The following is a 14,696-nucleotide window of genomic DNA, read 5'->3' as shown; positions in this document are numbered from 1 at the left end:
CATATATATATTTTTTTAAATAGGTCACTACCCTATTATGCCCAGGCCCATAGGCTCTGTGGAAGACGTGCATTGAACATTTGCTACCACACACATCATTTTTCAAACCATGCTTACAAAAAACAGCGAAAGGGGGGAGAAGACAAAAAGCAATTAGGCTTGGAGTCTGGGGAGAGATGCACGAGTGTGGCTTTTAAGATGCCTTTGTTGCATTCCTAAATCAGACCTCACAACAAAAAGCCTGTGAGTAGTCAAGCATTTTTATAATGTTGCCAGGACGTTACAACCATAACCAAACAACAACCACCAAGTCATGGGTCATGTCCGAAGAATTAACGACTAGGGTTTTCGGGCCGTTCGTCTAGCTGACGTGTTTGTTTAGCCATTATTTTTTCTGTGTCCGTGTCCATTCTGTTGTTATTGTTTCTGTAATGGAGCCTAATGAAAACTCATGAATATAAAACGCCTATCGCTGCCAGTTGAGCTAGTGTACTTGATTCGGAATCACACAATGTTGGACTGTAAATGAGTTCTAGTGCAGGAGTGGACAAGCGCAGAACCGCAGATAATCAAAAGGGGGGACTCACTGCCTGCGTTCCAAATGTACAACTTATTACCTTTACAGTGTACTACTTTCAACAAGGGCCCATAGGGTTCTGGTCAAAAGTAGTGCACTTTGTAGGGAGTAGGGTGCCATATGGGACGCAGTCAGTGGCTGCCCGGGGGAGAGTGGAACTCTTACAAATGGAGCTCCCAACAGCAGATGTTGCGTATTGATGAACAGATGAATAGACGGACTGACGGATGGACAGATAAACAACAAGCAGATTGAGGATGACAGGTAGATGGATGGATAGAGAAGAGGACGGTATTTGCATTCTGAAAGTGTATATGCACTCATACAAATTTAAGTCTCATCAGCAGAGAGAAAGCCTTGTATGATTACATTGATAGATGATAGATAGATGGATAATCACAAAGGATTACATTTTCCTCTCGCAAATGTAGACTTTGCATGAGCCAACTAACCGCAACTTTCGAAAAATAGATGGGATGGCACATTATCATGGTGATTGCCAAACGCTGCAATTTGTGATTTATGTTGCAATTTTTTGGTGTTCCAAATAGCACAAGGCAGAAAAAAACATTTTGCAATGGAAAAAAACAGGAAGTACATTGAACACGACCTAGATCTCCTAACTGACCCCCTGGCTGCCCCTGATCCAAAATGGCTGCCTTGTACAGATCTTCCCCCTGAGTGACTCACCCGGATGGAGCAGCTGATGAGGCCGTCCCGGTTGTGGACCTTCAGCACCCTTTCAAACAGCTGGTTACGGGCCACCTCGTCAGTGGCCATCTGGCCCTCCAGCAGGTCCATGGGCTCCGACACGCCCCCTGTGAAATCCACCAGGGCATCCGCCGTGTTCCCGCCGTCCAGGGCCTCGTAGCAGCCGTACACTCTGCAGGGACAGGTCGAGGAGGGAGAGGAGGAATGAGTTCATCTGAAGTCAAATATCTCTCTATCTATGCTGTCTACAGTGCACAGTTGACAACAGAATGACAACTGAACCTCTTGTTTGACTCCATATCTCAAGATGTGACAGTCTCAAGATGTGACTCCACATCTCAAATCATAAAGACAGTGGCTAGTAGACACAGTATCTTGAATCAGTTAAAATAGTGACAGACAATAATAAGCCTAATTCTAAGACATTAAAGGCTTATAACATGTTATAAAGCATTATACCTACAGGCGTTAAGTAAAGTGTTACCAATTGGAAATATTTATTTACCCGAGTGAGTGAGTGCATCCTCGTTCTAAAGATTTTCTCTGCATTCCTCAAATATTGGGAGAGTAAAACATACAGTATCATTTTATCCTATTCTAGATGATATTCCCCAGGGCTACTGGAGCTGCTACAGTACTGTATCTCTTTATCCCTGCCCCTAGGTGTTCATTACATTTTAATGTTTTTTTTTTACCATGACCGTATTACACATTGTCCAATTGGGACAACAAATTGATTGATTGCTTGATGGATGGATTGAACGTTTAAAACATTTTCCAACAAGACTGTACTACACATTTCCCAATTTGGACAATAAAGCCATTGACAGATTGATTGATTCATTGACTAACTTGGCATAAGCCTTCTCCACCAGTGCGCTCCAGAACTCGTTGCTGTCATCCGAGTGGCAGTAGACCAGCTGGTTGTCCACCGTGGGCAGCCGGTCGTCGATCACCACATCCACCCACTCTCCGAAGCGCCAGAAGCGGAAGTGGAAGATCCCGGCGTACGACTCGGGTGTCTCCGTGTCCCACTCCTGCTCCTTCCAGTCTGGGATGACCTGAAGGGAGGGGTGGGGGGGGTGCAGAGGGAGTGGAGGAGGTTGGAGAAGGAGGGGGTGGATGGAGATGAAAGCGGGAAAGAGAGGGAAAGGTTGGGAAAAGGGCAGAGGGGGTGTGGGGGTGAAAGAGGGAGCGGGTGTGGGTAGGCAGGACACGTAGAGGGAGGAGGGGGAGGAAAAAGAGAGTCAGAGTTACGCAAGCCGAACGAACAAGCCGCGTGTCGGCCGAACTCGTAAATACCACACCCTCTTGTGAGTGAGCCTGTCATCCCCGCTGGACATACCTCTTGTCCACAACTTGTCACCCCCGGCTGGCCCGCTGCGTTCCAGAGGGAACAAATGTAGTGTATCACCTGGGCTCTGGCAAGTATACATCCAGAGGGGGAAGAATACGTGGAACAGGACAGAGGGACGGGGAATGACTAGAGCTGCAATGAATGACTAGAGCTGCAATGAAGTACCAGCCAGTCATCCCGGTGGCTCCCCCTCGGACTGCGATGGGCGGGCTGGGGGGCAAACAAGACCGCACTTAGCCCCCTCGCCCACCCACCCAAAATACCCATCAGCCATCAGGGCCAAACAGGAAGTGTAGTAATGAGACGCCACATAATGAAAGTGTACTGCGGAGCGCAGAGGGCTAAACTTGATAGAATGAACCACTGTTCCTCCACTGCCCTTGGAGATACATGCTGGGGAGTGGTGGACTAAGAGCCCTGGTCGGTGGGTCGGTTCTGGCAGGGTGGTTCTGATGGAACCTTTGTTCTGCAGATCAAGGGGCTGTTCTGTGTGTGTGTGTGTGTGTATGTGTAGCAGCTCCTTTAAGAGGAGAGGATAAAAAAACAATACTGCACCATAGAAACCCCAAGTCATGTGAGAGCCCTTAGGAAGCCAGTGACATAGAGAGAAAGAGAGGGGGGTGAGAGAAAGAGAGAGAGTGAGAATGAGGGAGAGGGGGTATCTATCTCGGGTTTCATCCAGAACATAATAAAGCTCTATAATAACTTTACTCTCTCTGCAAAGGATTGACTGGACTCTGGCCAGAAACAGCAGCAACCCCATCCACCCTCCGCCTAATGTTCTGAACATTGCAGATAGAAATATATCAGGTAGAACATATATGTTTTTCTGTCAGATTGAAAAAAGCTGACACGATTTCCTATTCTTTCTATTTCTATCTGAAGTTAAAGTTGAGCAGTGGAAGCTGGTGGTGGGAGAAATCAGAGGACGGGGTTATTGTAATGGCTGTAATGGAATTAACGGAATAGGTATCAAACACATGAAACACATTCCGTGTGTTTGATACCGTTCCATTCCAGTGACACCAGCCTGCACTGGTTACTTGGCAGACTGACAAAAAAAAATCTCAGATTTCGGTTACACTTAGTTAAGTAAAGTACGCGAGAGAGGCAAGCCTACGCTAGCCGAGCACAACGACGGTACAAACGTGAGACAAAACAAATATGTGACAAACACACAGCTGTCCCCTGCTCCTCCAAGGGCAATCCCCGCGTCGCAACTGCAGATGTCATTAGCTCAGGTTGCCTAGAGCTCATCTTGCCAACCAAGAACGACAAGACGGCAAGGCCCGCCCCGCATCTCAGGGTGCTGTGGGTGTGCACGAGTGTCTTCCACACACACATACTGTACTCAATAAAGAATAAAGATAGAGGAGGAAGAGGAAAAGGAAAAGGCCACAGTCCAAAGAGCTGCATGTGTGCACCTACCTGACCCGGTGACAGAGAAAGAAAAGAGAAAGAAAAGAGAGAGAGAGAACGTGACCAAGAGAGAGGGAGGATTCCTGAGGACTCAGCCAGTCAAAGCGTTTCCCGGTTCCCCCTATCGACCCATCACACTCTTGAACCTAAACCAACATGGCCACCCAAGCCACTCTGGAGCTGCCCTTCAGGCCCGACGCCCATCTGACCGAGGTGATGCGTCAGCGGGCCCAGTCGCTGCAGCAGCGTGGCGGGAAGAGGCAGGACGGCGAGCGCCTCCTCCGACCACACGAGGCCATCTACCGCCTGGACTTCTCCCAGCAGGCATTGTGTTTTGCCCACTGGGGAGTGAGGCTGGCACGCTCAGGCCGCCTCACCGTGACTGCCACCTCACAGCTCTGGACGCCCGACCTCACCCACCTGATGAACCGCCAGCTGCTGGAGCCGGCGGGGGTGTTCTGGCGAGCTGAGAGCGACGGCGACGACACACCCGTGCACCACTATGAGGCAGACGCCCAGGAGTTTGGTGAGCGGATCGCCGAGATGGCGAAGGTGAGGAAGACAATGTACTTCCTGCTGGCATTTGAGGAGGGCGTTGGTCCGGACGCTGTTGAATGCTCCATCAGCTTCCAGGTGGACCAGAAGTGAAGACTTTAGGAGGAAATGGCAGACGGAAGGCAAGGTACTAGGCGGACATTTTGGTTATGTTTTATTTAATTTGACTATCCTCTGGCCTTATGAGCAAGTACGTTTGCCATTTATTTTTGTTGTCTTTCGTCATGTTTTTCCACCACCACCATTCCTCGTCGGAGAACAACTTTGTTTTTCGTTTAGAATTTCAGTCATTTTCTACATATGCTACTTCTTCTTAGAGTTAGAGGTAAAGTTAGGGTTAGAGCATGGGTCTCAAAATGATGACCTGTGATCCAAATCTGGGCGATTTAATGTGGCCTGCAGTAGTTGTTAGAATGCGGTAACACAGGGGAAAGGACAGACAAATCGACCGACCGGAGGGACCACAACCACTCACTTCCTCTGGGGTAGAGGAAAGATAACACCTCAACACCTCCACTCCCTTGACTCGATCGCTTCCTTTTTAACACTCTCTTCCATCTCTTCTTCTTCCTGTCTTCCATTTTAGCATAGAATGACCGGCCTCAAACAAAACACAAAACCTTTTTGGATTTCAATATGCCCTTTCTACTGTAGGAAGACTTTCTGTAGGGATTCAGGTAATACTAGTCTAGTGTATCAAAAGACTGGAGCATTTCTGATGTTGAAATTACTATTAAAGATGCAGTAAGTGTTTCACTTGTGAGTGGACTTTTAAACCCGAGTCTTCAATCATGTTTCCTTCAAATCTTTGTAGAGCATTCAGAGCCGTACTGTAGCTACAATCAGTCGAGTCTAGAGATGTGATTATTCATTACTTCATTGTTTGATACCATAACGTGACTAAAGCAACTAATTAGAGAATGACTACTTGTGTGTAATTGATGTGCATTTGAATAAATCGTAACAAAAGACAAAACGGTTCTCTCTGTGGCATTTCTAACAGACTAGCAATACAACGTCAGCTCTGATGTTTTTCAATTTCAATGTGTGTGTGTACGCACGGACGCACATGTTTATGTGTTGGGTGTCTGCCTGCCTGTCTGTCTGCGTGTGTGTGTACTTACGGATCTCATTTTTTCTACTGGCGTCTGACAAACGAGCAGGCTCATTGCGGATGACTGAGGGGGTCTGAGTGTGTGTGTGTGTGTGTGTGTGTGAAGCCATTCTCCATCCACCTGAGGTGGTTGGCAGCTGGGAGGGACACTGTAGTGCGCCAGCAGAAACATAATACCACAGCGGACAGTGGGGTCTTATTTATTAGACAGGAAATGGAAGAAAACAGACTGAAAACAGCCTGGATTCGTCCAAGAAGAAACACTTGTTTAAAATTTTCCTGTGATGTTTTTTTGCTATGGTGTGCCCTAATGAACACGACACAGACTGGCTTCCTATTACCTCATCCATCTCCGTCTGGCCCCGGCCCGAATGACAAACGTCAGGGAGGGGGATTATATCTCCACAGCAACCGGCACTTAAACTCCCTCCCTCCCAAAGGTCACCCCGTATTCATAAACATGTCAGAACAGAAGTGCTGATCTACAATCAGTTTAGCCTTTTAGATCATTATGAATAAGATACATGGACGAGGGGGGGGACCTGATCCTAGATCAAAGCTCTGAAAGGCTTTATGAATATGGACCGAGGCCACCACAAAGACAGAGCTGAGGAGTGGAGAGGGAGAGATGGAGGGGAAAGGAAAGAGAGAATATGTTGGTGTGTAGGAGAGAGACAGAAAGAAAAAAAGAAAACAGAAGGAGAGATGGGCACCACAAGCGTGTGCACATCCCCCCCCCCCTCCCACACACACCTAGTCACCCACTCATTCACCACAGAGGCATAAATCAATGCCTGAAATCACAACCAGCCACCTGTTAGATTGACTGTCTCTCAAATCAAATCAAATTGTATTGGTCACATACACATATTTAGAACTAGATTGACTATCTCTTTGCGGTTGACTGCTTTTCTCACAAATTATTCTCAACGCCATTCCTTTTGTCAGTAATGGAAAAGCAAAAGCAGCAGAGTACACCGACAGTCTCCTGAGTCTCAATTAAGAGAATGGCCTGCAGTATAAGAGTGTAATTATTAATCTGACGGCGTCTCCATTGTCCTTTTCTTCCTTATTCAATAACATCAGCTCACAATCACACTTCTTCCCTCTCATACTTACAGTTGCCGGTCACACACACACACGACAGACATACAGACACTATACATACACACACCGCACCAATGCTAATTAGTCCTTTGCACATACCAGCTTCCTGGGGGATCTACCTCTTGGTTGTTGTATGTACCGCTGCCCCATGCCTGGTGTAACTAAACCATCACTGCACTGCTTCCATCATGGAAATGCATGGTCACGCACGCATCAAGTTCATCTTGTTGTACTGTTGGACAACATGCCTTTATCTTCAATAGGTCAAAGTTGATTGGGTTGTATTTGTATGTAAAACATTTCTATGTAAATCATTAATTCCTCATCCTCACTCTGGTGATAGAAGTAGTTGTGGTCCGGAAAACAAAAATAGCTGAAATAGCGCAAGCTTTCCAAATCTGTTAACACATCTTTATGTACAGTACATTTTAAATAAAAAAAGCTAATTACTGAGTTGTAACACTTTACTTAAAGCATGCAGTTATAAGCATGTACAAGCCTTTATAATGTCTTATAACAAAGCTTAAGTCCTATTTGGACGGGATTCGTTTTACTGGGGGAGCTCAGGTTATGTAATTATGTGCACGAGCACAAATGACCACATCCGTCATTTTAGTCCCGTCCGAATCTGCTATGTCAGTAATTTTTACTTAGCAGGAAGGTTATTATCCCATGCCTTGAGGCCGATACGTAAAGCTTAATGAAGAGCAGTGATACTTGCAGGAGCAGTGTGCACGTTTCTAAAAACCTACTGTTTATGGCAAACTCCCAGGTCCTCTAATAATACTTATCGCGTGCGAATCGTCATCACTGTGTATTGAGGGATATTGCAGGGTTTAACAGGCTAAGAACATGACAGCAAATGTATGTTTAAAACCAAGTGTTATGCAGGCAAGGGCGTCATTTTATGCTGCATATGGGGGGTGGGGGTCAATGGGATCACTCTAGGGGGGTCCGGGGGTATATAATCAGAATACAGGCAAAAACATTTGTTATAGCACGTGGGCTACAGTCAGCAAAGATTATGAGTTGAACTGATAGTGCCTTATAACTTAAATTGCCTTATAACCACCGTGGGGCGGCAGGTAGCCTAGTGGTTAAAGAGCTGGGCCAGTAACCGAAAGGTTGCAAGATCGAATCCCAAAGCTGACAAGGTAAAAATCTGTCATTCTGCCCCTGAACAAGGCAGTTAACCCACTGTTCCTAGGCTGTCATTGAAAATAAGAATTTGATCTTAACTGCCTTGCCAAGTAACTTTTTTTTGTTTATAAATAAAAATCCTCACCTAATGACCTGTTCGTCCTCTCCCTGCCTCAACATGGGCGGTGCTCTCTCACACACTCTCTCTACTGCTTGTCTCTGACCCTTGCCATGACAAACAAATCAACTCAGAATGCAGTCATCAACTGTTTTGTTGTACTTGGGCTTCAAGTCAGCAAAGAAGAGGAGTTGAACTGATAGTTCCTTATAACTTGAATTCTCACCTGATTACCTGTTCGTTATCTCCCTGCCTCAACATGGGCGGTGCTCTCTTTCTCACGCTCTCTACTGCCTGTCGTTGACCAAATACCATTATCATATGACAAAAATGACTGGCCTTAGCAATGATGGGGTTAGCTTATTAACACGAATTAGACTGCTTTCATTACCTAAATTAGTTATAGCTAACTAGCTGACTACATAGCTACCAATCTATTATGAATTGTACAGTGTGCTTAGCTAGCTAGCTATGTAAACATTCATTAATTTACTTACAGTCCTCTCCACTCCCCAAAATAATCTTATTTCCTCCACTTTTTTCCTCTTTGGGGTTGGCACCTCCATTAAGGGCACTAGCTACTTTTACACCAGGGTGAACACTAACTCACTGAGTGCCGCTCATCTGAAAATGCTGTTGAAAAGGAAATYGATTGGCCTCCCGAGTGGCGCAGTGGTCTAAGGCACTGCATCGCAATTGCTAGCTGTGCCACTAGAGATCCTTGTCCCATCCAGCTCTAGCGACTCCTGTGGCGGGCTGGGCGCATGCACGCTGACACGGTCGCCAGCTGTACGGTGTTTCCTCCGACACATTGGTGTGGCTGGTTTCCGGATTAAGCGGGCATTGTGTCAAGAAGCAGAGCGGCTTGGTTGCGTCGTGTTTCGGATGACACATGGCTCTCGACCTTCGCCTCTCCTGAGTCTGTACGGGAGTTGCAGCGATCAGACAAGTTAAGTTGGATAAGTTACAATTGGATACCATGAAATTGGGGAGAAAAAGGGGTAAAAGTAAAAAAATATATTATAATTTAAACAAAAAATAAAAGGAAAAGATCCAGATAGTGTGCTAGCTTTGGTGCTGGTTTAGCTAGCTAGATAGCTAACGTTAGCTAACGTTATACGGTTTTACTCTGTATAAAACTATTTTTACACAATATTATATCTTCACCAATGGTTCGCTAGTTACACAACAACAGGAATACATTTATGAAATGTTCATTAACTTTTACTAGTTTTAAACTTACAAAAAATGTTTACATTGTAGTGCTTGTGAATACCTGTCCTAAGCAAACACCACAATGAGAAAGAGAGAGAGTGGGTTGTGCGTGCTGCTGAACTGTTACTGCAGGCCAAACCAATGCATCGCAGACCAATGAAAAGGTTAAGAGGAGAAATTGTGTGTTTCTCTAATCTCCTTACAAGCCGTTCTCAACTCTTTTCCCATTTACCACCAACGGGCCGGCTGCCTCTGGGGATCGGGCGCATTTGGCAGCAGGGGGATCCAATCATAAAATTAGGAGTACTGTGGTGCAAAGCCACATAAAGCCAGTAGCTGCCTGGAGCTTTACAGTGCATATTGTTTGGGGGGGGTCAAATTTACCAGTTTCTAATATTGGGGGTCATGACCCCCCCCCCTGTCTACGTCCACCGTCAAGTTACACGTCTAACGCAAGTAGCCTACAAATMAATTTACTGTTTTGTCACATATCAACTTTTCCCGTGTCTAATTCTCTTTCAAAATAATAAGAGGASGATATATTCATAAAATGCCAAATACGTCAGTTAATTAAATATCTGCATAGACTACAATTCATGGTTCTTATTGATACGCATTATTATTTTGGCTCTCTCAGAACTGTAGGCTATTAAGCCATAATTAGGCTTTCTCTAGACAAGCTGAAATATCTTTACACTAAGAACATGACATTTTGAATTATAATAATTTTCTTTGTTCGGTAAAACTAATCCCGTCCGAATGGTCCACTGGAAAAAACGGACATGCTGGGGTAATAATTTCATAACCGACATATAGCAATACCAGTCCTGAACTAATAGGGCTTTAGACCTACAACATGGTACACACATCCAGTAACTTGAAGGTGTCATGAAAGAATGCTAGATACCCACACATTCATTCTTTCAAAACAACCGGGTGGACCGGAAAAATCTGCTTTCATACTTTACCTAAACACCAGACTGAGTTCTAAGCTTGAAGGTTGCCACAAAGGACCATGGCAGTGTACTTCAACTCTACTGAGAGTGTTTATAGATAGGTGTTGATTTATCCTAATGATGCTTCTGGTGAGAGGAGCTTTCCCCTGTTTATCCCTTCGCCACCAGGTAATGGGGCCTAATGGGTATTGTGTATGTGTGTTACAGTTAAGAGTGTGCATCTCTTGTTTAAGATCACATGTCACACACGCGCGCACACAACCCTCCCCACCCACAGACACACTTACTTTAGACCACAGGGACTCTCTGGAGGCCAGGCTGGAGCACGCTGCCACAAACCAGCAGTTTCCCAGCTGGCCCTGGTGCAGGTCGTGCGCACTGATCCCATCCACAAACAGGTGAGGGTCCTCAGAGAGCTCCTACACAGAGAAAGGAGGGAGAGTGAGAGAGAAGGAAGAAGGGGGAGGCAGGGGAGAGGGTAAGGGAGGGAGAGAGAGTTAGAAAGGTTACATGAAGCCTATCGACCCCCAAACAATGTGAGTTTCGTCAGTGCGAAAGAGAAGAATGAAAAAAGGGATTGTTAGACAGGTGAAGATGAAGAGACAGAGTGAGAGCGCGAGAAAGAGAGAGTCAGTGAGAGAAGGAGAAAAAAGAGGGAATGATATATAAGAGAAAGAGAGAAATATGGATAGATGGAAAGAAAAAGGGAGAGGGAAAAAAAGAGAGAAAGGGAGGGTGAAAGAAAGAAAGAGAGAAGACAGATGGATGGAGTGAGTTGCCAGGCCAGGCATGGCCGGGACTCTTTAATTACGGCTCCTAATCGATGGGAATTTAGATGAGGCTCTGCAAAACACTCCACTTCTATCCATCACACACACACAACATGCCTCTACTGACAGACAGGAGAGAGGGGAAAGAAAGAGAGGGCGAGAGAGAGCGAGAGAGAGTTCCAGTGAGTGAGTGGAATGAGGTTAAGAGTGTGGGCGAGAAAGAAAGTATAGAGAGAGAGGGAAAGAGAGAGAGCAAGAGAGGAGAGAGAGCACCCGACCCTGATAAGTCTGTCTCAGGTCTGAGAGGTGTTGTGGTGAATTATGTGGCGACACAAGAGGATCTACAGGGTCACATACTTATCTGGGCCGTGCTAACCTGAGCCCCACCGGAACAACCTCTTCACCCCAGACACAGAACGACCAACAACACACAGACAGCACTAAAACTACCCCCGACCTACAACACACAGACAGCACTAAAAACAACCCCAGACCTACAACACACAGACAGCACTAAAACGACCCCCGACCTACAACACACAGACAGCACTAAAAACAACCCCAGACCTACAACACACAGACAGCACTAAAAACAACCCCAGACCTACAACCACAGACAGCACTAAAACGACCCCCGACCTCCAACAACACAGACAGCCACTAAAACGACCCCCGACCTACAACACACAGACAGCACTAAAACGACCCCAGACCTACAACACACAGACAGCCACTAAAAACAACCCCAGACCTACAAACACACAGACAGCACTAAAAAACAACCCCAGACCTACAACACACAGAACACACTAAAAAAACCCCAGACCTACAACACACAGACAGCACTAAAAACAACCCCGACCTACAACCACACAGACAGCACTAAAAACAACCCCAGACTACAACACACAGGACAGCACTAAAAACAACCCCCGACCTACAACACAGAGACAGACAGCACTAAAACTACCCCACATAGAGTTACAACTACCCCCGACCTACAACACATAGACAGACAGCACTTAAACTAACCCAAGGTACTAGACTGGTTCTGCTTTAGCTGTGATAACAGTTGCATGGTTGAAGAGCAGACCCTTAAGCCATATTGCTAACTATTAACTAGAAAATACTGTAGCTTTCTTAATTTGGGTCCTGGAATCCAGGCAAATACAGGAGTGGGCTAAAGCAGAGAAGACCTGAGTATCGACATGCAGGCAACTAAAATTCCTTAGAGGATCCCAATAAGGATCTACAGTCAATAGTGATAGGTGGGAGACTGCATGAATGATATCTTTGAGGCTGCGTCCAAAATGGCACCCTATTCCCTATATAGTGCACTACTCTGACCAGGGCCCATAGAGGGCCTTAGTGCACTATATAGGGGACAGGGAGCCTTTCAGACACACCCCGAGTCTATGTGGACACAGATAAGTGTGACGTGCGTGTGTGTTATTATCTACCTCTCTCTTTAAGGGGGGGGGGCATGTGGTTTTTCACCCACAAGGTGTGAGGCAATTGTTATTTTCAGCCGGTGTGTGTGTGTAGGGACTTTCCCCACCAACAATGTGCAAAAAGATCCCTGGTGCCGTGCTTCTGACATCCTACTCCATCTCCTAGTATCTCTTTCTCCCCCCCGACCCTCCTCCTCCCTCTGCCTCCCTCTTCTCCCCTCTCTCTCTCTCTGTCTCGCTCCCTCCARCCCGCTCTCCTGTGGGGTGCGATAATGAAAGCAGGTAATAAACCAATGTCTGATAGTAGGGCAACAGTGATGTCATCATTGGCTTCTCTGACTAATAGATCTGTCCACAGCCCACTGATAGATTGCCAGGGAGGTGACCGCCTCACCTGCGGGAAAATACTAAAGTTACCCCTCCACAGACCTTATCCACATAAACAGTCATATCTGACATCACTATGACAATGCGCTAGCAATGTTATTCTGAGTATCCCAAATTGAATAATATTGTAATAATTATTAAAAATGGCCAATTCCAGAGTTATGGATGTTACATTAGCAAAATCTCATTTGCACTCAAACTTTAATGTCTCACAGAATGGACAAACAAAAATAGATATGAAACTTTTGATGTGGGTGTCTATAGGAACCCTTGGGGGGAGTGGATACCCCCAAAAAAAGACTTCTAAATATTGGCATATTGGAGAAATAAAGCAAATGAAAAGCGTTATGATGTTACATGAAATGGAAAGCTTATTGGGGAGACTGAACATACAGTGGCTTGCGAAAGTATTCACCCCCCATGGCATTTTCCTATTTTGTTGACTTACAACTTGGGGGGGGGTGAATTGTAAGTCAACAAAATAGGAAAAATGCCATGGGGGGTGAATACTTTCGCAAGCCACTGTATGTTCATTTGATTTACACAACATGCCTTCCACTTTGAAGATGCAAAATATTGTTTTATTGTGAAACAAAGAATAAGACAAAAAAACAGAACTTGAGCGTGCATAACTATGAAGTCAATACTTTGTAGAGCCACCTTTTGCAGCAATTACAGCTGCAAGTCTCTTGGGGTATGTCTCTATAAGCTTGGCACATCTAGCAACTGGGATTTTTGTCCATTCTTCAAGGCAAAACTGCTCCAGCTCCTTCAAATTGGATGGGTTCCGCTGGTGTACAGCAATCTTTAAGTCATACCACAGATTCTCAATTGGATTGAGGTCTGGCCTTTGACTAGGCCATTCCAAGACATTTAAATGTTTCCTCATAAACCACTTGAGTGTTGGTTTAGCAGTATGCTTAGGGTCATTGTCCTGCTGGAAGGTGAACCTCAGTCCCAGTCTCAAATCTTTGGAAGACTGAAACAGGTTTCCCCCAAGAATTTCCCTGTGTTTAGTGCTATCCATCATTCCATCAATTCTAACCAGTTTCCCATTCCCTGCCGATGAAAAACATCCCCACGGCATGATGCTGCCACCACTATGCTTCATTGTGGGGATGGTGTGCTCAGGGTGATGAGAGGTGTTGGGTTTGCGCCAGACATAGCGTTTCCCTTAAATGGCCAAAAAGCAAAWTTTTTGTCTCATCTGACCAGAGTACCTTCTTCCATATGTTTGGAGAGTCTCCCACATGCCTTTTGGCGAACACCAAATGTGTTCGCTTATTTTTTTCTTTAAGCAAAGGCTTTTCTTCTGGCCACTCTTCCATAAAGCCCAGCTCTGTGGAGTGTACGGCTTAAAGTGGTCCTATGGACAGATACTCCAATCTCCGCTGTGGAGCTTTGCAGCTCCTTCAGGGTTATCTCTGGTCTCTTTGCTGCCTCTCTGATTAATGCCCTCCTTGCCTGGTCCGTGAGTTTTGGTGGGCGGCCCTCTCTTGGCAGGTTTGTTGTGGTGCCATATTCTTTAAAAAATATATATATAATGGATTTAATGGTGCTCTGTGGGATGTTCAAAGTTTCTGACATTTTTTTATAACTCAACCCTGGTCTGTACTTCTCCACAACGTTGTCCCTGACCTGTTTGGGGTTTGGGGTCTTCATGGTGCCGCTTGCTTGGTGGTGCTTGGTGGTGCCCCTTGCTTAGTGGTGTTGCAGACTCTGGGGCCTTTCAGAACAGGTGTGTATATATACACTGAGATCATGTGACACTTAAATAAAGTCCACCTGTGTGCAATCTAACTAATTATGTGACTTCTGA

The 14,696-nt window shown here is 45.6% G+C and overlaps 2 protein-coding genes across 2 annotated transcripts in view; one reads left to right on the top strand and one right to left on the bottom strand.

Annotated features, from left to right (window-relative positions):
• LOC111980912 (calpain-5-like) overlaps positions 1-14,696 on the bottom strand; it is a 61,821-nt gene that overhangs the window by 8,909 nt on the left and 38,216 nt on the right. The window contains exons 3-5 of the mRNA XM_024011966.2: positions 10,557-10,688; positions 2,141-2,349; positions 1,268-1,460 (exon numbers count right to left, since the gene is read on the bottom strand). Coding sequence (XP_023867734.1) covers positions 1,268-1,460; positions 2,141-2,349; positions 10,557-10,688 — 534 coding nt within the window. The remainder of the gene's footprint in view (positions 1-1,267; positions 1,461-2,140; positions 2,350-10,556; positions 10,689-14,696) is intronic.
• Positions 4,047-5,583, top strand: LOC111980910 (olfactory marker protein-like). The gene has a single exon (XM_024011964.1). It carries the CDS (start codon positions 4,221-4,223, stop codon positions 4,710-4,712), a length of 492 nt encoding a protein of 163 aa, XP_023867732.1. The 5' UTR covers positions 4,047-4,220; the 3' UTR covers positions 4,713-5,583.

This window comes from Salvelinus sp. IW2-2015, linkage group LG20, assembly GCF_002910315.2.
Source record: "Salvelinus sp. IW2-2015 linkage group LG20, ASM291031v2, whole genome shotgun sequence".
NCBI lineage: Eukaryota > Metazoa > Chordata > Actinopteri > Salmoniformes > Salmonidae > Salvelinus > Salvelinus sp. IW2-2015.
Note: the sequence above shows the minus strand (reverse complement) of the source record. Positions and strands in the feature narration are given on the sequence as shown.

Bases quoted from the DNA above. Each gene is read 5' to 3' on its own strand.
- LOC111980910 (XM_024011964.1), top strand. From the start codon at position 4,221: ATGGCCACCCAAGCCACTCTGGAGCTGCCCTTCAGGCCCGACGCCCAT.